Here is a 23,510-nt window from a genome sequence, read left to right as displayed (position 1 = left end):
TGTTAAGTTACCATATTATGGTTTGAATTTGAATTACAACTACATGATTAGCAGTAAAAATGTAATACACACGCACTGTTTTTACTTCAGGCTATTCCGAGCCGACCCAACATCGAACGCGTTTGAGTTTCCACTGTAGACCTCCATATGCGCCCCGTTCCGCCTTCATCACTTAAGCTATATTATTACCGTTATTAGAACCGGTGGATGCGGATCTCATACAGATGTTTGATCCATTGAACACGTCCACACTTTCCAGGTCGTGTCTGTCACGTCAAGTTGCGGCCATCTGGAGAGTCTATATATTTAGATATTTTATATGGTGATTATGCATACTTGTTTCTATAGCTCATTCAGTCGCCTGTATAAATGTATTGTTAGTAGAACTTGGACGGCGCGTGTTTCGTGTTCCTCTTCCTCGGTCCTCAGCTGCTATCAACGATGAAACGCTGTTGTCACATGATTTTATGTTGAGGAAGTTCATGTGACTGTCTTTACGCTGAGCGGTCTTTTTTGTTCGAATCTAAATAACATTCTTGCCTCCTGAACACCTTCTATTACCCGTTATTGACTCAGACGTCTAGTTTTTGTCGGGCTGTTTTGCCTTGCCAATGCCCAAAGTTACTTTGTGTATTTTGCTCATGCCCAGGTGAGTGTCACGAGTTTGATATTTGAGAAGTGTTGCAAAATAAAGGCAGAGCGAAATTCATTTAGCCTGTTTATCTAAAGGTAGCAACCAGTTGGTTACATTTGTTTCGAAAATGCTTTCAGTAGAGGAGGTTAGGTCTAGTTTGGAACGTGCAGGTCAACTCCACGTTCTACAGTTTTGGCCAGAACTTTCTGAAGATGAGAAGAAAACGTTTCTTTCGGAATTGTCTCAGTTGGATTTTGATGAGCTGCGCGAGCACTGCCGTGGTGCTGCGGAGGCAGCGACTCGGTCCACAACGAAAGTCGATCAAAAAATGGAACCCGTGCCATTGGAATTTATCGGCAGCGTTGTGAAAAGTGACCGGGACACTATAAACGAATGGCAAAACGAAGGTATGCTATTCTATTTGATTATATTTTGAAACAGGCCTAAGGCATATACCGTTCAGTGCGAATTAAATAATAATTTTTGTTACATAGCCTACTAGGCTGTTTTGAACGGGAAAATACATACTTTTTTTTGTATATTCAGATTACAAACCCAGACATTCCATTTTATTTTCACTTTGTAAACTTGTTAGATAGTAGACTTTTACCTGCAGAACAACAATTAGCAGTTAATAAATGTTGTTTGGCAAATTCAGCTTCTTATGCAGGCAGCTTGACTGAAGTCATTGGACCTCCTGCCACTTGGCATTCTGGGAAACATGTGGGAGTCTCCACCCTCCAATAGTCCCACCTTCCCTCGACTGGCCCCACCCTGCATACTGCCAGCCTGTGCCCCACCCTGCATACTGCCAGCCTGTGCCCCACCCTGCATACTGCCAGCCTGTGCCCCCTGCAGTCAGAGAAGCGGGTGGGGCATGATGTCCGTTCGGGTTAGGGTTCTCCTCTGATGTGTTCTTTGAGATCTGGTGGTTTTTTTCAGGATATTTGCGAATTTCTGAAAACCAAGTGGCAGTGCTGCTCTTGGCCGGCGGGCAGGGGACCCGCCTGGGTGTTCCTTACCCAAAAGGCATGTTCAACGTGGGGCTCCCCAGCAGCAAGACCTTGTACCAGATCCAGGCGGAGCGTATCTGCCGAGTGCAACAGCTCGCCAACATGAAGCACGGATCAAAGTGCATCGTACCATGGTGGGATTATACCACTCCAGTCTGTTGTTAAACACGTGTCATTTCACTTTCTAATTTCTTTAACTTCAGTCCTGAGTTTATGTTTATTAAGGATCCCCATTAGTCTACACCGTAGTGGAGACTATTCTTCTAGAGTCTCAAATCAGTAAACATTCTGCTGTTACTCTTACTCTGTTCACCTATACTGAATACATTAGTTGAAATTATATAACATTTAATGAATTAATAACATTAAATGAATCAAATGTAAATATGTACAGCTAAGTACTACATCAAGCCTAATACCTGTGGAGCTGTTCCCCTCAACCTGCAGGTACATCATGACTAGTGAGTTCACACTGGATCCAACCAAGAAGTTCTTTGAGGAGAATAAGCACTTTGGTCTGGATCCCTCAAATGTGGTCATGTTTGAACAAAGGATGATTCCAGCCGTGACCTTTGATGGAAAGGTCATTTTGCAGAACAAGGGGAAGTTGGCCATGGCTCCAGGTAAGGAAAGGCCATGAAAGGAATGTTTCTGCCTTGTTACTGTAGCTTGAGCAAACATATATTTTGACAGATACATTTATCAGGGATAGGGTAACTTCAGGGCTGGGGTCATTTCAGGGATAGGGTCATTTCAGGGTAATTGTAAGTCGTCACCAGATCAGTGTATGTCCTTTAGAAATCATCACATTAAACTACATGTTTACAAATGTGATTATATCCACTCAAATATGATGTCTAGATCACAAAGTTGTTGTGTCACCAGATGTCCAGATGTCCATGTGTTTCACTGGTCCAGTTAAATAGGTTTGATGACTGTTCTCACCCCTGTCTATCATTAAACTTTTACACTCAGATGGAAATGGAGGGCTGTACCGTGCTCTGGTGGATAACCAGGTGCTTGAGGACATGCAGAAGAGGGGTGTGAAGTACCTGCATGTGTACTGTGTTGATAACATACTTGTCAAAATGGCGGATCCCATTTTCATTGGATTCTGTGTGAGCAAGCAGGCAGACTGTGGAGCGAAGGTATCTGAAACACACACACCTTGCAGTGTACATTCTGAGCTATGTTCTGTATTGGATTTATACATCAGGACCTGTGAAAGGTATTCACATTCCTATTATCAGAGTAGGAACACAGCCAAGCTCCCAGCAGTGTTGGGAGAGGAACATAGCTGTGGTTCCAGAGTAACATGGTGGTTCTACAGTAACATAGCTGTGGTTTCAGAGTAACATGGTGGTTCTACAGTAACATAGCTGTGGTTCCAGAGTAACATGGTGGTTCTACAGTAACATAGCTGTGGTTCCAGAGTAACATGGTGGTTCTACAGTAACATAGCTGTGGTTCCAGAGTAACATGGTGGTTCTACAGTAACATAGCTGTGGTTCCAGAGTAACATGGTGGTTCTACAGTAACATAGCTGTGGTTCCAGAGTAACATGGTGGTTCTACAGTAACATAGCTGTGGTTCCAGAGTAACATGGTGGTTCTACAGTAACATAGCTGTGGTTCCAGGTGGTGCAGAAAGCCTCCCCTGAGGAGCCTGTGGGGGTGGTGTGCCGCGTGGACGGTGTGTTCCAGGTGGTGGAGTACAGCGAGCTCCCACTGGAGGCTGCAGAGCAGCGCCTCCCTGGAGGAGAGCTGCGGTACAGCGCTGGAAACATCTGCAACCACTTCTTCACTCTGGACTTCCTCCAGGAAGTGGCACAGTAAGATTGTCTAAACTGTCCATTTGTTTGTTGTTAATCTGGGAGTTAATCTGGCTGCATTCAGACTGGCCAGTGCAGTGCTAGGTTTGAGTACATTTAACTTAATAAAACTTTAGCGGGCTGCTAATGTACCTTGATTTAATTAGCAAACAGAAAAGAGAGAAAGAATAGAAAGAAGAAACCTTGGGTGGAGGGTTAAGGTTAGACAGAGATCTAATCTCACCCTGTTACAGAAAGGGCAATCCTTCACAGTGAATGTAAAATATGTATTAATACAACAAAACCTTCAGAAAGTTTCAGAGCCAACTGAAGCAGCATGTGGCTGTCAAGAAAGTGCCCTTTGTGGACAAGGATGGCAACATGGTGAATCCAACTAAACCCAATGGAATTAAAATGGAGAAATTTGTCTTTGATGTCTTTCAATTTTCCAGGTGATATGATTACTGACCACTTGCATTATTTACATCTTCTCACACAACACTGAGGCTCCACTGTGTTATGCAACGCCTGTCCTGTCAGGAAGCAGTGTTCAACTCTTCTCACACTTCCAAATAAACAAAGACATTTATATTCTTCCAGGAGATTTGTTGCGTTTGAGGTAGCGAGAGAGGATGAGTTCTCCCCCCTAAAGAATGCCGCTGGAGCTCCCCTGGACACCCCGTCCTCGGCACGGCAGTCTCTGCTGGCGCTGCACCTCCGCTGGGTGCTGGCTGCAGGGGCGTGCTTCCTGGAGGCCTCAGGGGGGGTAACCAGGCCCAGGTGAGCCCTGCACTAACATTTAGCCTACTCATATTGCATACTTCATTAAGAACCCCCTTTGAAACAAGCTATTGTAACAACGTTGTGACCGGCAATATTTCAGATGGAATCGCGATTCAGACAGTACCATCGACTAACTGAAAATATGCCCCCAGAAACGTAAATAAGCTTGACATTTATTTAGGGGGAAATGGCTAAAGAGCCGGAAATAAGAACGTTTCTTTTGACATCAAGTTTAGGCTGTGGCATTGAAGACAGCGACGCACTACACAAGCTTGAGTTTAAATACATTATTTAATGTGACATTACATACTGTACATGCAAGATTTGCTTAAATGTAACCTACATGTGCTGCTAGTACACCACGGCACAATACGATACTCGCTGTGCAACAGCACATCTATGCACGTTGTATCCATGCAGCCTAAACCGTGCAACGGAACATAAATAAAAATACAAGCAACTCAATCGCTACCAAGACGAAACTTTTGACACCGACGATGTCTATGTAGTCCAAATATTGACACATCCTTAGGGGTGGGAAAATAAATAAAAATAATAATAATAATAAATATATATGTGAGAGAACAATGGTTGTGTTTGCCGAAGGCGTGAGCACACCCAATTATCCGGCAGTTTTGCATCTGCCTCATTCATATGGAAATTGGTAATGTTGCCATGTTAGTTTAATGCTCATGTTTCTAGGGTGACACAAGAAGTTACAGTTTGATGTTGTTGTTTCTAGGGTGACACTAGAAGAAGAAACTCTAGTGGTTTGTGAAATCTCCCCGTTGGTCTCCTGCTCTGGAGAGGTAATACCCCACTAACACTAACCATAATACCCCACTAACCCTAACCTCACTGTGGAGAGGTAACTACCTCGAAGACTGTGACACTGGAACACTGTAATCATTACTGTAATAATCATTTTAGGGGCTTCAAGTTTTAGGGTTAGTCGCCACAGATACTATCCCAGAATATTTTCATTTTTACATTTTTTGTCATTTAGCAGACGCTCTTATCCAGAGCAACTTACAGTAAGTACAGGGACATTCCCCCAAGGCAAGTAGAGTGAAGTGCCTTGCCCAAGGACACAATGTCATTTTTGCACGGCTGGGAATCAAACCAACAACCTTCTGATTAATAGCCCTAACCGCTCAGCCAACTGACCCCATAACGAATATGATTTAATGTCATTTCTGATTTTCATGTGCATATTGTTACAGCCACAGAGCTGGCTATTAGCAAAGCATTCCTATTACACGTTCTAACCCTCTATAAACTACAATCTCACAGAGCATCCAGTCATTTACTATTTCAATGATGCATTCAGACCAGGTGAAGGGACGTGGAAACCACTGTCATCCCTAATCCTAACCCTCCTCCTGTGTCTGGTCAGGGGCTGGACCTGCTGTTGAAAGACAAGATGTTGACCTCTCCTTTTCTTCTGGATGAGAAAACAGCAAAGCAACTTCTTAAGTAGCTACACAGCATTCTGGGTAACTTGTACCTAGGGTAACAAGCAACAAAAAATTTCTCTTGAAAGATAATGTTTACAGCTAAAAGTGATTCTCAGTGGCATTGTAACAATATCGGAAATTAGCTAAATGGTTAAGGGTGTATATAAGTATAATAGTCTTCATCATGTTAGCCATGACACACTGCAATCTGGCAAACAATGATATTAATATCCATAAATGACCTCTGTGTAATTTCCTCTTTGATTATCATGTACAGTAATCAAGCATTTATAAATGCAAGAACTTTGTTTACAATTTTTTACGTACATTCTGAGGAAATTATGTGACTAACTTGTCATTTCTTTTTAAGCACGGATATTCTGTTTAATCTGGCATTCTCTCTAGAGTAGCATGGTTGATTCTCTCTAGACTACCATGGTTGAATGTATCCTGGTATTTCAACTGATTAGCAGAACTTGATTTACATACCGGTAATTTGATCCAGTTCAATCTCCACCATTGCTTAGTATCTTTGTGAAAATAAATAAACACTTCTGAACTTTTTCTTGACTTAGAATTTAAACTTTTATGTATTATTATTTGTAAGCTTAGTATACTTGGTGTGTTTTTGTGCTAAACATGACAGCCTATGGTCAAGATATGGAAGATAGATGCACTTACAGGAAATTCAACAACAATCCTGAAGTCTTATGTTTGCAAATATACATGTTAAAACTGTACCTTTTTGTTTTTTAATAGAACAACTTCCCTTATAGACAGGACACTTATTTCACAAAAGCATTTATTTACAGTCTTGGTTGATGGTCAGTCTTGGTTGTCACCTCCGACATGAGGCCACGCTCCTGCAGCAGGCAGACCTCATTGTGCAGACCCAAGTGTGGGAGGAATCTGTTGTACAACTTGTTGACCCATTCACACAGTCTTACACTTACATTTACATTTATGCATTTAGCAGACGCTTTTATCCAAAGCGACTTCCAAGAAAGAGCTTTACAAAAGAGCATAGTTCACTGATCACAACAACGAGATAGCCCCAAACATTGCGAGCAGCCAAAACATGAAGCATACATTGTGAGAAACCAAATAAGTGCCAAAGGGAAGAACCATAAGAGCATGCAGTTAAACAAGTTACAATTGAACAACATGAAACTCCCCACAAGAGTGCAAGAGTGTATCTGTAGAAAAAACAACAGTCAACAGTAAAATATTTCACAGCGAGTACAAGAATTTGAAACCGTTACAACTAACCAACAAGAGCAACAAGTCTCTCAATACGAGTCATTGTGATCCTGGAGAAAACTAACATCAGGTCCAGCCAAGCATTCCTAAGTGCCGTTGCACTCCCGGAAACAAGTGCGTCTTGAGCCTTTTCTTGAAGGTGGGGAGACAGTCAGTGTCCCTGATAGAGGTGGGGAGTTGATTCCACCATTGGGGGGCCAGACAGAAAAAAGAGAGCTTGTGTTGGGACCGGGCGCTCTTGAGCTGCGGGACCACCAGACAGTTGTCAGAAGAAGACAAAAATGAACCTCAGACCAGAGCCCAGCGCCTGCGTGGACTAAAGTACATTCAATTAATTCATGAGACAAAAAAGGCACATCCCAAAAAACATCTGTGTGTTCTGCGCGAAGACAAGCGCAGAAGACTTTCAAGCGGTACGTGGTTCCATAAGCCCTACTGCTGCAGCTGGCTGGTGTACGGAATAGCGTTATTAATGACCAAGGTTTACTTCTAGAAACTCCTAAAACATGACACCTGGCTTTACCTAACTAACATGTTGACACAGAAACTTACCATACTGCCTTTGAACATTTGAATCCAAAAGAAGGCAGCTTTCGTAACAGAAGCGCTTCTGTTACGAAAGCTGCCTTCTTTTGGATTCAAATGTGGTCAGGAACGTGGTCATCAGTCAGAGAGAAGTACGCCTAGTTTGACAGTTAGCTTTTACGTTTTTAACTATAATTTAAATGTGTTCAGAGGATTTATAGGCCTTATGCAAGCTGCCATGGGATGAAGCATTTCACACATTATTTCAGAGCATAAAGGATGACTGTCGTCAGGCAGAGGCGGTAACCAGGCGGTATGGATGACAGCTTCCGTTTCCAATCTTGGCAAACACAACGATCATACACTACTGTACATTATTCAATGAGAGTTCCGTAGAATGCAAATCAAGCAGTGGTCCACAATTCGTTATTTTACTATTAGAACCATTGTGTTTGATGAAAGATATGCTTATAAATGCAATCATTTGAAATATATCATATTACAACAAACACTGGATGGCAAGCCTGACAGCGTACATAAGTTGAAGTCCTCACCAATGGCTGATAGTTATACCTTGTTACTGGTCCTAAGAATTGTGTTGAGGCAAAATGCTGTGTTAATCTCCTGATGTTATGATGCAATCTACACATTTAAGCAGCACACCAACCCACAACATCAGTGAACATCCTCATATTGTGGTTCAGCTTCAGCTTTCCAAGACCTCTCAGTTAAAACTTCATGTACCACAATCACAGATTTAGGTTGGGATGGTAGCAACCAAATTCAAGCCCTTGTCAAGTACACAGAATAAAATCCCAAATCACATTCATAAAACCACTCCAACTTTATTGGTAAATCATCCAATATTGTAACTAGAGAGAAGTAATGAACTGTCTAAAACTAGTGCTACTAAAATGAATTCAGCCTGTGATGCCATGTTAAACATTATACTTCACCTCTTTCAAAAGCAGGACTACATTTTATATCTAATTTCTCTTCACATGGTTTTGTCATGGGCATGCAATTTACAATGTCCGTTTTAGAAAACAAAAAGGTGGAGCACAATCATGGCACGTTTGCACTGCTAACGTTGTTGCATTAACCAACAAGCTAACCTACTTCCACAGCAGTTTGTGACATACAACACCTTTCATTTCTCTTCATGACAAATATCAGGGGGCATCAGAGATGTCAAAGGCATACTTTGAAGTTTGATGTAGGGTCAGGGTCCACCCATCCATCTTGGGCCATGTTGATGTACCAGCCAAGGACATCTTTAAAATCCTCCACTGTTTCTGCCGATTCGATCTCCCATTTGAAAATAAAACAATCACTTTAATTTGAAAGAACAATATAAATATAGATGAACCCAGCACAAACACATGAAAAGGCATTTGAGATGTCACACAACAGTGAATTATTAAATTGTTCTGTTTGAAAATACCAGAACAGAAGCCAATTCTTAGGGAGGGAAAGTTGCCTGGATGTGTGAGGACATAACAAGGCTGTAAACCCATTAGTGTTCCTATGGTTAGGGTTAAAATATACCTCATATCATTTTTGTATTGGGGAAATTGCTATTTAGATCAAACATTTCTTGTAACAGTTTTGACATGGAGTTGCATAACATAGTAATAATCTCCATGATCCAGGTCTTGGCATTCCACCAGTTTTGAAAACTCATCATCTTGGACCAGTTAAAACATACAGCATATATATATAATTATCCATTTAGTTATTGCCCTTTTCAATATATCTCCCAATCAATCTCATCTGTGTTGGTTTGATGCACACAAAGTGGTCATTATCAATGCAGTCTTATAGTGGTGTAGGAATTCATCCTGCGTGTCATAGAGAGAGAGCAGTGGCTCATGGAAACTGAGTAGCCAATCGGACTTTGACCCACATTCATCAACATAACCCTAACTGTAGACTGGACAGGAGCTCTGTCTTCTCCAATAACTTTGTTCCAGGAGCAGCGATGGAGTAACACTGCAGGCCTGGAGTGAGCAACAGTACAGGTGAAGCACTATAGTAACACTGCAGGCCTGGAGTGAGCAACAGTACAGGTGAAGCACTATAGTAACACTGCAGGCCTGGAGTGAGCAACAGTACAGGTGAAGCACTATAGTAACACTGCAGGCCTGGAGTGAGCAACAGTACAGGTGAAGCACTATAGTAACACTGCAGGCCTGGAGTGAGCAACAGTACAGGTGAAGCACTATAGTAACACTGCAGGCCTGGAGTGAGCAACAGTACAGGTGAAGCACTATAGGGGTTATGTGTTATGCTCAAGCAGTCCCCCAATAAGGAGCCAGATCATAGGAGTTTCTATCAGAGGAAGGCATCAGCAAAGTAGTAGGGTTAGGGTCAATAGATAACCCTAACCCTACAATGAAGCAAAAACTGAGCAATGTCCTCATGCTGCAGTGTATCAAGCAGTCTCCGAACAAAGGCCTAACCAACTTGACATCCCTCCATTGATCCAAACAATTACATTAAAACATTAACACAATTACAAATGTACATGATACATCCCAGACCATTTCCAAATATAGATTTTCCCATCTTCATGTATGTTTCATAAACATAAAATTGATAGGTAGTTTGTCACTGAAAGTTGTATATTGAATGAAAAATAGGGAGCCAATAATAAGTTTACAGAGAAATAATAGGAGTGTTTATAATTAATCATAAAAACATACATACAGAATAGGGATGAAAATGCACAGAGGCCAGGGTAGTCCCTGCCCACGCCATCCGGGAAGACTGCAGCGCTGTCGTCGTGGTGACACTGCTTCTCCAGTGTACTTCAGATGGTGGCAACTTCACTGTTATTATTGTCACTGTTGGTACTGTCACAACTACCACTGTCCCAAGATCACTGTTGTGCTGAAGCAGACTGCCCTGCCACCAGAGGCTTTCAATCATCCTCTGGAGGATTGGAGAGGCTGAGGGGGAGGCTGAGGGGGAGGCTGAGGGGAGACTGAGGGGAGGCTGAGGGGGAGGCTGAGGGGGAGGCTGAGGGGGAGGCTGAGGGGGGGCTGGGAGGAGGCTGAGGGGAGGCTGAGGGGAGGCTGAGGGGAGGCTGAGGGGAGGCTGAGGGGGAGGCTGAGGGGAGGCTGAGGGGGAGGCTGAGGGGGAGGCTGAGGGGAGGCTGAGGGGGAGGCTGAGGGGAGGCTGAGGGGGAGGCTGAGGGGGGGTTGGGGGGAGGCTGAGGGGAGGCTGAGGGGAGGCTGAGGGGTAGGCTGAGGGGAGGCTGAGGGGAGGCTGAGGGGGGGCTGGGGGGATTGGGGTACCTAAACTCTTGACCACTGTGCTGGGAACTAATCTTGTATGAAGACAGGCCTCTCACTGCACTATAACAAACACTGAATGAGAGAGGGGAAAAAGCTTTATGTTTCTGTTTCCTTTTCATAAGTAGCAAGCATCTCCATGGCGTCTTACTCCTCATTACACACGCACGCCTCTATTGTTACAGTTCTTTCTTAAAAACTGACACACATAAGGACAAACACATAACAAACAAAACAATCAAATAGGAGAAAACAAATCCATGATGCAACAGCAACACTCACACACCAACCCTTAATCCCATCTGAACTTCCTGTAGTGTTGCATTCCAGAGTACAAACTCAGCTGTTGTGCTCTACAGCAACCTGATGCACACAGAGCCTGGTGGAGAGTGGATAGTCCTGATGCACACAGAGCCTGGTGGAGAGTGGATAGTCCTGATGCACACAGAGCCTGGTGGAGAGTGGATAGTGACTCCTACAGCTTTCCCTTAGTTCATTGGGGCAGTGCGGTCATTGTGACGTCAACCTCTTTGTCCATTGTTGACCTCCTGCCCGGTCTCCATGGGGTCTTCTTTGAAGTTCTCACACTGCTCCATCACTTTCCTGTGGAAACAACATCAGCTGGTTCATCACCATTAAGTTTCTTTCAACTGTATTTTCACTTCCTATCTTGCCAGTGACAGCCTGGGAATTAAAAACATTAAGTAATTTTACATTTCCCAAATAATTCATACATCAAACCCTAACACATGTATGTGTGAGGTGAATAATAATTGTTCAAACGACAATAAAATAAAGTTTTTGAGAAGGTAAGACAGCAGAAGGTGATACCTCGCCATTTTCTTGGTCTCTTCTTGTGAAGTTTCCAGCTCCATCAGTTTCTCCAGAAGAGCGATGCCGCCCTCCTTGATCAGCAGGGGGCAGTACTTACTTGCTGAGAGTACAGGGAGAAGAGGACCAGAACCATTTATAGATTTGTTTTACAAGGATTATGTGGAAGTTGTATTAAACATTTGAATGTATTTATCCTACTGTGTATTAGACTGTAACATGCGCATGTGCTCCAGTACTCACGGTAGACGGACACCAGGTTGTACAGAGCCCAGGTGGCCCAGTGCTGGCTGACAGGAGAGATGCCCTGAGGCAGCAGGCGTAGAATCGGCTCAAATGACCTAAGAGAGAAAAGCTTTAGCACACACTTAATGTTTTTATATTTTTTATCCTAAGTAAAATGTTCTACCACTGAGCTATACCCATCCCCATGCTCTACCACTGAGCTATACCCATCCCCATGCTCTACCACTGAGCTATACCCATCCCCATGCTCTACCACTGAGCTATACACATCCCCATGCTCTACCACTGAGCTATACCCATCCCCATGCTCTACCACTGAGCTATACACATCCCCATGCTCTACCACTGAGCTATACACATCCCCATGCTCTACCACTGAGCTATACCCTTCCCCATGCAACTGTAGTCAATTTAGGTGAGGATCATGTATTTCAAGGAACAAAGGAATTTACTTGAGTGAATAATGATCAAGGACATGTTATATCTGACCAGGCAACAGAGTTGGCAGATGTCAGAAAAGTTAGGTAGAAAGAAAACAGACTGAGCACTAATTAGTATATAAAAAGTAATAAGTATTTTATGCACATAATTTTACAGGACCTGAGCAAATTCTGAAAGTTGACCCATGTCGTGACTGTGTGGTTATTTCAGGGCCCATGGTTAGGGCTAGGCATGTCTGGACTGTGAGGTTATTGGTTATTTCAGGGCCCATGGTTAGGGATAGGCATGTCTGGACTGTGAGGTTATTGGTTATTTCAGGGCCCATGGTTAGGGCTAGGCATGTCTGGACTGTGAGGTTATTGGTTATTTCAGGGCCCATGGTTAGGGCTAGGCATGTCTGGACTGTGAGGTTATTGGTTATTTCAGGGCCCATGGTTAGGGATAGGCATGTCTGGACTGTGAGGTTATTGGTTATTTCAGGGCCCATGGTTAGGGCTAGGCATGTCTGGACTCACCTGTAGTTGATGTTCCTCCGGGAGCTGATGTCCCAGCTCTTGATTGCGTCCCACATCTTCTTCATGACAGAGTCCCTCTGTGGCTCCAGCATGGCCCACGCCTCAGGGCCGTCAAACATGATGTGGGAGAGAACGCCACACGCGTTGTAGGACACCTCGATACCGTCTGCCTTACTGTCCAACAGATTACTGCCACCACACAAAACAGTCACAATAAAACTAAACGTTATGCACATGTAAATTACTGGTAAATTGACACCAACTTATAACTTTGCAAACATTGATTTTCAGCAAACAAATTAAGTAGTACAGTGATAGTTAGATGAAAGCTAAGCTAACCCTAACCATGTACACTGCCATATATACAATCCTGACATCAGACAGAATTTTAAGATCTTCATGAGGGAATAAAAATGATTTGGCTTTAGTCATAAAACATGTAATAAGCTCATGTTCTGCTTTATCAAGCAGACAAATCAAGCACATAAGATTAACCAGCCGAGATCCAGAATTTCAGTTGTTACCTGAAGACCGAGATGAACTCTGGGGTGAGGAGTTGTGGTCTCAGGGCCCGGACCTCTGCCACGTTCCCCAGCAGACCCAGCATGTTGCGGTGAAGCTCCTGCTTTTCTGGGAACTCCTAGGAGTCAGGAAGAACCAGGAGAGGTGTGACAGTCCAGCCCTAACCCAGCCCTGCCTTAAGCCCTGTCCTAACCCCAGCCCTGCCTTAAACCCTGTCCTAACCCCAGCCCTGCCCTAACCCCAGCCCTGCCTTAAGCCCTGTCCTAACCCCAGCCCTGCCCTAACCCCAGCCCTGCCTTAAGCCCTGTCCTAACCCCAGCCCTGCCCTAACCCCAGCCCTGCCTTAAGCCCTGTCCTAACCCCAGCCCTGCCCTAACCCCAGCCCTGCCTTAACCCCTGTCCTAACTCCAGCCCTGCCCTAACCCCAGCCCTGCCCTAACCCCAGCCCTGCCTTAAACCCTGTCCTAATCCCAGCCCTGCCCTAACCCCAGCCCTGCCCTAACCCCAGCCCTGCCTTAAGCCCTGTCCTAACCCCAGCCCTGCCCTAACCCCAGCCCTGCCTTAAGCCCTGTCCTAACCCCAGCCCTGCCTTAACCCAGCTCACTGGTATTGGTACCGACTACTGAAACATGCTACCATGACAACACTAATTCAAACCCAAAACTACCATGTCCTGTTGCCCTTCTCTTGTTTGAAAATATTTTATATTGGGTGCTATGTCGCAATAAGCGACAACCCTATGAGTATGAATAAAGTACCTGCCTACTTGAAATTAATGTATGCTAAAAAAGGAATGGATGTGAGTGTGTCCAACCTTCAGGCAGTCCAGGAACAGACTCATGCCTCGACAGCTGAGGAACATCTGACAGTTGTCTGGAGTCTCATCAGTGATGTTCCACAGGGCGCTCCAGGAGAACTCCATCACCTGGTCACACTGGCAAGAGCATTACAAAAGGAGAACTCCATCACCTGGTCACACTGGCAAGAGCATTACAAAAGGAGAACTCCATCACCTGGTCACACTGGCAAGAGCATTACAAAAGATGACAACTAAGAAAACATTTTTCCTTAAAATTTGTTTTGCCAAGTTGTATTTCTTAGAATACATATTGAATTTGCACCACATTTTTTATTTGGATTGGATTACATTTGTATTTATTGAGATCACTATATGCGCACTTAGTTTTTATTTTTTATTAATTGCTGGCAAAAAAATATTATCTGTTTCTCCCAAGCAACATATTTTATTGTTCTTGTCTCCTCGTAAATTTAACAGTGTTTTTCTCACAGCTTTTGGGACGTTGCCCGTCAACGCCCCACAAATGACCCCAATACAAATATAGAAATATAGATACCAGAACTATAACCCAATGGCTATATATTGATACTCTGTGGACACTACTCTTACATATAGATACTACCACAATAGATATAGACACTACTTTAACATAGAGATACTACTTTAGCATATAGATAATACTCTATTCTACTCTAATAGAACTATATAGACACTAATCTAACCACAATAGATATAGACACTACTCCAACCACAGTAATTACTCCAATAAATAACTACATATAGATAGCCTAGTACTCAAACAACAATCAATAACTATATATCGATACTACTCTGACAACAACAAGTGTATTTATAAAAAACATTTTAAACAACCCACGTCGACCAAAGTGCTGCACAGACTAAAAATCTCAAATCCAGGAAACACCGACATAAAGATGAAGGCATTCAACATCAAACCAAAATTCTATTACATCAAGGGGTGTCAAATGCTAGTGAATAAAATTATGTTTTAAGCCTGGACTTAAAGAGAAGATGAGAGGGCAGATCTGAGGGGAAAGCTGGTCCACAGTCTAGGAACAGCAACCGCAAAGGCGTAGTCACCAGTCTAACCACAATGGATATCTGTATATAGATACTACTCTAACCACAATGGATATCTGTATATAGATACTACTCTAACCACAATGGATATCTGTATATAGATACTACTCTAACCACAATGGATATCTGTATATAGATACTACTCTAACCACAATGGATATCTGTATATAGATACTACTCTAACCACAATGGATATCTGTATATAGATACTACTCTAACCACAATGGATAGCTGTATATAGATACTACTCTAACCACAGATCACTGGTCTTAGATACACCTGACACACACACACAGACCAGAGCTGTTTAACTTGTGTCAGGCTGTGGGAGGGTGCAGTCTACAAATCCAGTATAGTTAGGAAATGGGTTTACAAAGTGATTTACAAAACAGGGAGGTAAATGTGTTGACTAAAATAAATACTGGACTAGACTCACCATTCTGTCTTGTAGCTTTTTCTGGATCAGATTTAGCATTGTCTAAGAAAAAGCAACATAAGACATGTCAACTATGATGAATCCACAAATGACTATAAAAAAAACCCTAAACCAGGCTCACATTTTATGTTGTTCATTTTTTAAGATACTTTGTGGTCTGTACTGTCTCTTTAATGTTGCTGCATAACTAGCTTACAAGCCAGTAGCATCTCCACTATCTCTTGACCTCTGCCGCAGAACTAGCTTGACAAACTTGCTGTAAAGCAGGTAAGTATAACAGCCTCTCGTTAATCCAATATTTTCCAGTAGCTTGCTGTTAAATACTTTAATTTTTTAATTAAAGTTGTTCAACAACGTTTTGTGATGTATATACTCTTAACGCACATATATTCGCGTACCATTCATTGTAAAATGTTGTATATATTTTATTTATTAACTTCATGTATTTTACATTTTTGTTTGTATAACATGTCATGTTTCCTATGATATAGTATTCATTCATGCTATGTGTGTGCTTTGTAATATGTTGGCACTTCACATTCTCCAGGAGAGTGCTCGATCGTCTCATTTAAGAGGTCTGGGATCAATGATTACAGTTCTCCTATATATAAGTAACCTGTAACCCTAACCCTATATAACCCTGATCTGGTGTGTTTCTTCCCTCAGGGAAATTAGTGCCAAACTGTGGTGTTTGTACCCCCCCCCCTGCTGGCTGTTCTTTGTATTTCAGGTGTAAAATATTGACATACTATATTGCTATAGTTGCAATCATCTAACCCAACACTGAAGTTTAAAGAAAGTTTCCAAGTTTTCGAAGTTAAACATGGATTAAAAATACCACCCAAGGCACATTCTCAAAGTTTTAACAAGATAAAGAGGATGTGTACCTTGACAAAGCCCATCTTGCCGACAGCCTCCTTGTGCTGGTTGTCAACCTGGCAGACCAGAGCATTGCAGAGGTGCACGGCGATGCGCTGGATGGACTCGTCTTGCCTGGCTGGTTCCAGGATCTTCAGCAAGAGCAGGTTGACCCGGCCGTACTGGAACTCCAGCTCTTCTGGGATGCTGAAGTTGCACAGCGTCAGACAGCAATTCCTCTGGACCTGCAGAAAGGCAGGAGAGGAGATGAACCGCATATTTGGATAATCGATAGTTTAACCCTTGTGCTGCCTTCGGGTCACATGACCCAAAGGTTCACAACGAACCATCGTTGTGTTTACCCAATTTTACCCAATACAAAAACAAATAAAAAGCATTTTATTTTAACCTTCGTGATGTGGGGGGTCTGAGACAGCCCGACAGTTAAAAGAAAATGCTTCACTTTGTTTTTGTATGCGGTAAAGCAATACGACGGTGGGTCACAATGACTGATGGATCAGAATGACCCGAAGATAACACAAGGGTTAAGTATAGTATAGTTCATAGATTAGAAAAATATGGTGGTTCCCCATCCTGGGTTTCCCACCCTGCTCACCATGACCTCCTGGTACTGCTCCCCACCCTGGGTCCCCACCATGCTCACCGTGACCTCCTGGTACTGCTCCCCACCCTGGGTCCCCACCCTGCTCACCGTGAGCTCCTGGTACTGCTCCCCACCCTGGGTCCCCACCATGCTCACCGTGAGCTCCTGGTACTGCTCCCCACCCTGGGTCCCCACCATGCTCACCGTGACCTCCTGGTACTGCTCCCCACCCTGGGTCCCCACCATGCTCACCGTGAGCTCCTGGTACTGCTCCCCACCCTGGGTCCCCACCCTGCTCACCGTGACCTCCTGGTACTGCTCCATGCCGTTGAGCACCACGTGGATGACCTGCCGCCGCAGCCTCACGCTCTGGTCGCTGCGGTACTCAGTGTTGGTCAGGTAGAACAGCGCTGCGCTGCCCGTCACCTGGATACTCTTGTCGTACTTGTGGCACTTCAGAGCTGCAATCACAAGCTGAGAGGACGCCACCGGGGTTAGACTAGACCCTAACCCATGATAGTCTGACATTTCTTTGACATTGAAAATTAATAATAATGTATATTAATTAAATATACTGGTTCTACAATTATTCAACTACTCAGATGTTTTAAATCTTTTTTGTTAGAATGTAAGAATATAACGGAACACAATTTTGTTCTTTATGGTACAAGTAGCAACAGCTGATTTCATGCCATATGCCTTTCTAACCTTAAACGTTCCAAGCCTGATTTGACTTGACTGGATTTTGAGTTCAAACGTGCTACATTAAAAGCAGAGTGTCTGAGGAGTGAATCTGCTACTTTGAGAGTGTGTGGAGGGATCCTGCATCATTAAGGGTTAGTGTGAGGAGAGAACCTGCAGGGCTCTGAGCAGCTGGCTGCAGTGCTGTATCCTAGCAATGTCGAACAGCTGGTTGATAGCTCTGTGGGCCAGCTCAGGGCGGAACTCTGTGTAGGCTTCAATGGCATTCAAAACCTGCTCCTCATTCTTGGAACCTGTCACCTGAAAACAGCAGTGACGCACACAAGCTCAGAACAATATTTATACCAACACAAAATAAACAAAAATGCATTCAAGGAATAAGAGCTATGGGTTCTGGTTGACAATTATTTTTATTTGCAATTACTTTTTGCAAAAGTACTTTTTGCAATTATTTTTATTTGCAATTACTGGAGGTGGTGCTCGGCCTGGATGACCGAGCACCACCTCCAGCTGAACCTCGCCAAAACAGAACTTCTCATCATCCCGGCTAAACCCTCCATCTCCCACGATCTCTCAATCACCCTGGGATCTGCGACGGTGACCCCTTCATCCTCTGCCAGGAACCTTGGGGTTACCATGGACGACGAGCTCTCCCTCACGGCCCACATTGCTGCGGTCTCCCGGTCGTGTAGATTCACCCTCTACAACATCCGGAAGATCAGGAGATACCTGTCTGAGCACTCCACCCAGCTGCTAGTCCAAGCACTTGTCCTCTCCAAGTTGGACTATTGCAACTCGCTGCTCGCTGGTCTCCCAGCATGTGCAACCCGCCCTCTTCAGAGGATTCAGAACGCAGCGGCCCGCCTGGTCTACAATCTACCCAGACGCTCCCATGTTACCCCGCTCCTCATCTCTCTCCACTGGCTACCTATCATGGCCCGTATCAGATTCAAGACCCTGGTATTGACCTTCCGAGCAGTGAACGGGACTGCACCCATCTACATCAAGTCTCTCCTGCAGCCCTACACCCCCACCCGTCACCTACGGTCTTCTTCAGACAACCGCCTGGTGGTCCCACCGCTCAAGACCGCCCGGTCCCAACACAAGCTCTTCTCCTGTCTGGCCCCCCAGTGGTGGAATCAACTCCCCACTTCCATCAGAGACACTGACTGTCTCTCCACCTTCAAGAAAAGGCTCAAGACGCACTTGTTCCGGGAGTACAACGGTACTTAGGAATGGTTCGCTTGACCCGATGTTAGTTTCCTCAAGGATCACAATGACTCTTGCTTAGAGACTTGTTGCTCTTGTGGTTAGTGGTAACTGACTTAAATTTTTGTACTCGCTGTGATATATTGTTTTATTATTGTTGCTTGCTTTTTTCCACAGGTACACCTGCACTTATAGCAGTTCATGTTGTTTAATTGTAACTTGTTTAACTACATGCTCTTATGGTTCTTCCCTTTGGCACTTATTTTGGTTGTTCACAATGTGTGCTTCATGCTTTGGCTACTCGCAATGTTTTGTGGCTATCTCGTTGTTATGATCAGTGACCTATGCACTTTGTAAAGCTCTCTCTTGGAAGTCGCTTTGGATAAAAGCGTCTGCTAAATGAATAAATGTAAATGTACATGACAAGATTATCTAGATGGATCAAGATTATCTTGTATATTACTAGATGGACCAAAATTATCTTAAATATTACTAGATGGATCTGAGAATCATGTTTAACAACTGTACAATTGTATGTATGGCGGTGGTAGGTAATATTAGTATCATAATTCCCTGAAAACTACTTTATACTTATTAATTAAAAAGTCAAATAAATATATTATAATGTGCACAGTATAACACAAGGTTCTTCTGGACAACTAAAGTGACATGGCAAGAATGTGCTACGGAGTGTAATATTAGTTTAGCTACAATGTTTGCGTTCACATGTACCTTATATGCAGGGATGTGAGTTACGTTACACAGCGTGGTGTCATAAAGCCCCAGAAACTGCAGAGGCCTCTTCAGCTCCTGAAGAGGGTAGATGCTGCTCTTACAGGGCTCAGTGCTAGAAGAGGGAGAAGGAGACATGATCATGCTAAATAACCCTCCAGATACAAGACATAGAAAATGATCCATCAGATCATCTTTATCTAAAAATAATCCACCTTGGCCGTCCCACGGCCTCCTCAAAGTGAGGCACGGTGCAGTTGTCCTGCATGATGTGTCCTGAGATGTCCAGGGAGACCATATTCACCAGGCCTTGAACAATGGCTGTTAGGATCTTTCGAGTCATCTTGAATTTAGAAGATCTCCGACTCTCCCTAGAGATGTCCAGGTGCCTATGATGGAAAACTGTTGTTAAATTGAGAATGCAACAGACACACACACAGACAACACATATACAATATTCAAAATCCCTGTTGCTAGTAAAGTGTATAACTTTGTAGAGACACTAACGCCAGTTTTTTTGTAAACGTGTGTCAGCCCCGTGTCAGCCCTGTGTATTAGGGTTTGGGTTAGTACTAAATGCATTGCTCCACACACTTCTCTTCATTCTCTAACAAGCTCAGACATTCCCCTGTACTAATTATGTATTTTAACAATAAACAACATCCCCATACCTATTTTTGGAGGTGTGCTTATGATATTCTGATTCTGATTCTAAATGGCAATATCCCATCCTCCTTCCTTCTAAACTTTCTTATCCCAACCCATGATCATCCCCCAGGCTCACCTGAGTTGGGCCAGTCTGACCACAGTGGTGACTAGCTCCTCTGACAAGTCCATGTTGTACAGAACCAGCGAGGCCAGTCTGTCTTTCCACTGGGTCAGGAAGGCTGTCCGAGCCAGCTGCACCCCTGACAGGTCCAGGGCGGTGAGGGCCTTTAGGGGCCGGAGCAGAGCCTCCACATCAGCCTCCTCCGGCAGCCCGCCCAGGTTCAGCAGACGGAGGCGGTTGAAGCCCTGGAAGCTGAAGTCCTTTTCTAACGCCTGCCTGGACGCTGGGCTCTCCTCCTCATCGTCCTCGTTTGCCAGGGGCGCGCCTCCCTTCCGGTAGAAGATGTGGCTACATCCGAAGAGACTGAGGGAGATCAGGGTCTGCCGGAAGCAGCTTAGTGTTTTCAGACTGCGTGCAGATAAGTTGTTGCAGTAGGTAAGATGAAGCTCTATCAGGTCCTAGAACAGATGAGAGCCCTTTATCAGTACAGTTGTTTGACTACAATCAGATTTGCCAGTTGATCCTGGCAAATGTAAATTGTCAGGATTAAATGGTTAATTTACTAAAAAGTTTTTAATCCAGAAATGTCATTGAGAAGACAAAATAAACTTATAAATCAATCACCATAAAATGGGTAGGGATTCTGAATAGGCTATGCATCATCCATGCTTTGTGCAGCATGCTTTTGTTGACATCAAAATAAATGTCAAAAGAATGACAGTAGTTTGCAATTCATATTTGATATTTTTAGCAGGGTTGCTGAAATTAGCATCAGGTCACTAAATGGACCTTTACATATAACTAGTGCAGTGCACACGTGACACTGAGCAATACATCCACCTAATTTATCAAGCCACAGTCATACACACACACACACACACAGATTCCTGCTTGTAAAGTTAGATGTATTGTTACAGGAAAAGTTTCTATGAATGGTTGCATCCCACCTGCTTGCCAATAGCCTCCAGGTCCCGGTCACGTACCAAGTCCTCCCGCAGCTGCACCCTGGTCAGACGGGTGCTTCTGGGATCCCAGAACAGCTGGAAAAAGCCATCCTCTGGCTCAAAGTTACTGTCTGTGTGTATCAGCTCCATGTACCTGCACACACACACCAGCTCCATGTACCTACACACAAGCTCCATGTACCAAGACACCTACTTCAAATCATTAGGTTATACATACGTGTTGACCAGTTTGTCACAAATTTCACTGGGAAGAAAGACGTCTGATCGCAGACAGAGCTTGGCCCCGTCTCCCTGGTAACACATGGTCCTCTTCAGGTTCCTGAGGCAGTAGGCCGTAGACAGAGCCATCAGGGTGTCTGGGTCGTCTCCTGCTTTGGCAGCCATCACGGCTTCACCTTTATCACCTGTGGCGGAAACTTATCACAAGAGGCATTGGAGCTTCTACATTGCAAATCAAGGAAAAACAAAGTACTTAAAAGGGGCTCTGTTCTTGACTAGTAATCTATTAACAAGAAGCCATTTTCAGAGGATACAGACAAAAATCCCTTCACTGCCTACTTACCATGATATTATGCTGTTCATAAAACTATGTACGGGGGTGAGATTTTGTTAATTTGATTGTTTAGCCAAATATAGTGCTAAAAAGTTTTGAAATAAACTTTAATTTAAAAAAAGATGCTGGCTATCTACAAGCCCTGCACATTAGTAAATTTAGATCTTATGTGAACATGTTTGGTAAGACGAAAGAGAATGTCTGTCAGCTTAAGGATTTTCCTTTATAGCATTTGCCAATTGTCAAACCTAAACACAACTAGTCAGCTAATCCTGATTTAAAGATGTATTTTTCTCTCATGTCGAAACCCATTGCTTTCATCATGCTCATCAATACAGAAATAGCGAACGGATCATTTGACACAATACGAATGCCTGTTACGCTACTGTTAGTAAAGTAAAGTAGCCTGTGTCAGTCTAGAACAACACCTGCTAACGTGATGCATGATAGACTACCTAGCGAACTACCTAGAAGGAAAAGATCTTAACTAGCTAGCTAGACAGTTTGGGTTGTCATTCATATACACCTCAAGATTTATCTACAGTTTTGAAAAAAGGTCACTGTGTTGGCTAGCTAGCTAAAATGATGTATATCTAGACAGCCATTTTATTTGCTGCAGATGCAATGTTGTTCTTCTGCAATGTTGTCAACTAGCAATATCGGCTCATGTTTACTTGCCACCTCGCAGTTCATTTAATTCCGTACCTGGACTCGCTAAATACATTATTTTGCTGCAATTGCGTCAGACTAAGTAGAGACAGTTCTTGCATGGGACCTACCTACTGCTGCAAGCAATGCAGCTAGCCAAGACAATATTCCTAACGCTAGCTTGCTAACACACTAATGTTGCATTAGAAAGCTATCCAACTAGCTTTTTACTAACGTTTATGGTTACCTTATCCTATGCCACGGGCAATTGTTTCGGTTGACTCAATTAACCTATCGTTTTGGTATTTTTCTTGGTGGCTGTCCGATGTCAACAAAACAACCTCCACTTCCGGTTCACCTGTGTAACAAATAATTGATTCCCTCAAAAAGAAGAGCGGGCAGGGGTCTGAGTCTCGTTTAGCAAAGCCTACCGGAAAGTACATATATCCTAGATTTATAAACAAATCGTGATATAGGCATGCACTGCATTACGCCATTTCTCGGGCCATTTATTAGGGTACCTCCGGTAGGAGGAAACCTATTGTTTTTGTTAGTATTCTTATTATTATTATTGGGTGTGCTCACGCCTTTGGCGAGCACAACCATTGTTCTCTCACATATATATTATTATTGGGTGTGCTCACGCCGGCGAGCACAACCATTGTTCTCTCACATATATCTTATTATTATTATTTTCCCACCCCTAAGGATCAGTCAATTTTTGGACTACATAGACAACGTTGATGTCAAAAGTTTCGTCTTGCTAGCGATTGAGTTGCTTGCATTTTTATTTACGTTCCG

At 43.5% G+C, this 23,510-nt stretch overlaps 2 protein-coding genes across 3 annotated transcripts; one reads left to right on the top strand and one right to left on the bottom strand.

Annotated features, from left to right (window-relative positions):
• The first annotated feature begins 459 nt into the window (after positions 1–459).
• Positions 460–6,267, top strand: uap1l1 (UDP-N-acetylglucosamine pyrophosphorylase 1, like 1). The gene is made up of 9 exons (XM_062484464.1): positions 460–1,041; positions 1,577–1,781; positions 2,095–2,270; positions 2,623–2,795; positions 3,285–3,478; positions 3,769–3,909; positions 4,058–4,237; positions 4,983–5,049; positions 5,637–6,267. Exons 1-9 carry the CDS (start codon positions 762–764, stop codon positions 5,718–5,720), a joined length of 1,500 nt encoding a protein of 499 aa, XP_062340448.1. The 5' UTR covers positions 460–761; the 3' UTR covers positions 5,721–6,267.
• Positions 6,268–10,858: 4,591 nt separating this feature from the next.
• zer1 (zyg-11 related, cell cycle regulator) lies at positions 10,859–23,099 on the bottom strand. Of its 2 annotated transcripts, none has more exons than XM_062483988.1 (16): positions 22,957–23,099; positions 21,726–21,924; positions 21,491–21,641; positions 20,559–21,001; positions 19,990–20,163; positions 19,775–19,889; positions 17,987–18,133; positions 17,432–17,605; positions 16,557–16,772; positions 15,670–15,711; positions 14,148–14,267; positions 13,336–13,451; positions 12,812–13,000; positions 11,853–11,950; positions 11,610–11,712; positions 10,859–11,381 (listed from the first exon to the last, which is right to left on the bottom strand). In XM_062483988.1, exons 2-16 carry the CDS (start codon positions 21,890–21,892, stop codon positions 11,300–11,302), a joined length of 2,337 nt encoding a protein of 778 aa, XP_062339972.1. In that variant the 5' UTR covers positions 21,893–21,924; positions 22,957–23,099; the 3' UTR covers positions 10,859–11,299. The 2 variants fall into 2 exon arrangements, with proteins under 2 accessions (XP_062339972.1, XP_062339973.1); XM_062483989.1 differs by having other exon boundaries at positions 21,726–21,912; positions 22,957–23,060.
• Between the last annotated feature and the right edge of the window lie 411 nt (positions 23,100–23,510).

The sequence above is a fragment of the Osmerus eperlanus genome, chromosome 18 (assembly GCF_963692335.1).
Source record: "Osmerus eperlanus chromosome 18, fOsmEpe2.1, whole genome shotgun sequence".
In the NCBI taxonomy this organism is placed as follows: domain Eukaryota; kingdom Metazoa; phylum Chordata; class Actinopteri; order Osmeriformes; family Osmeridae; genus Osmerus; species Osmerus eperlanus.
This window is presented reverse-complemented; position numbering and strand designations above follow the sequence as displayed.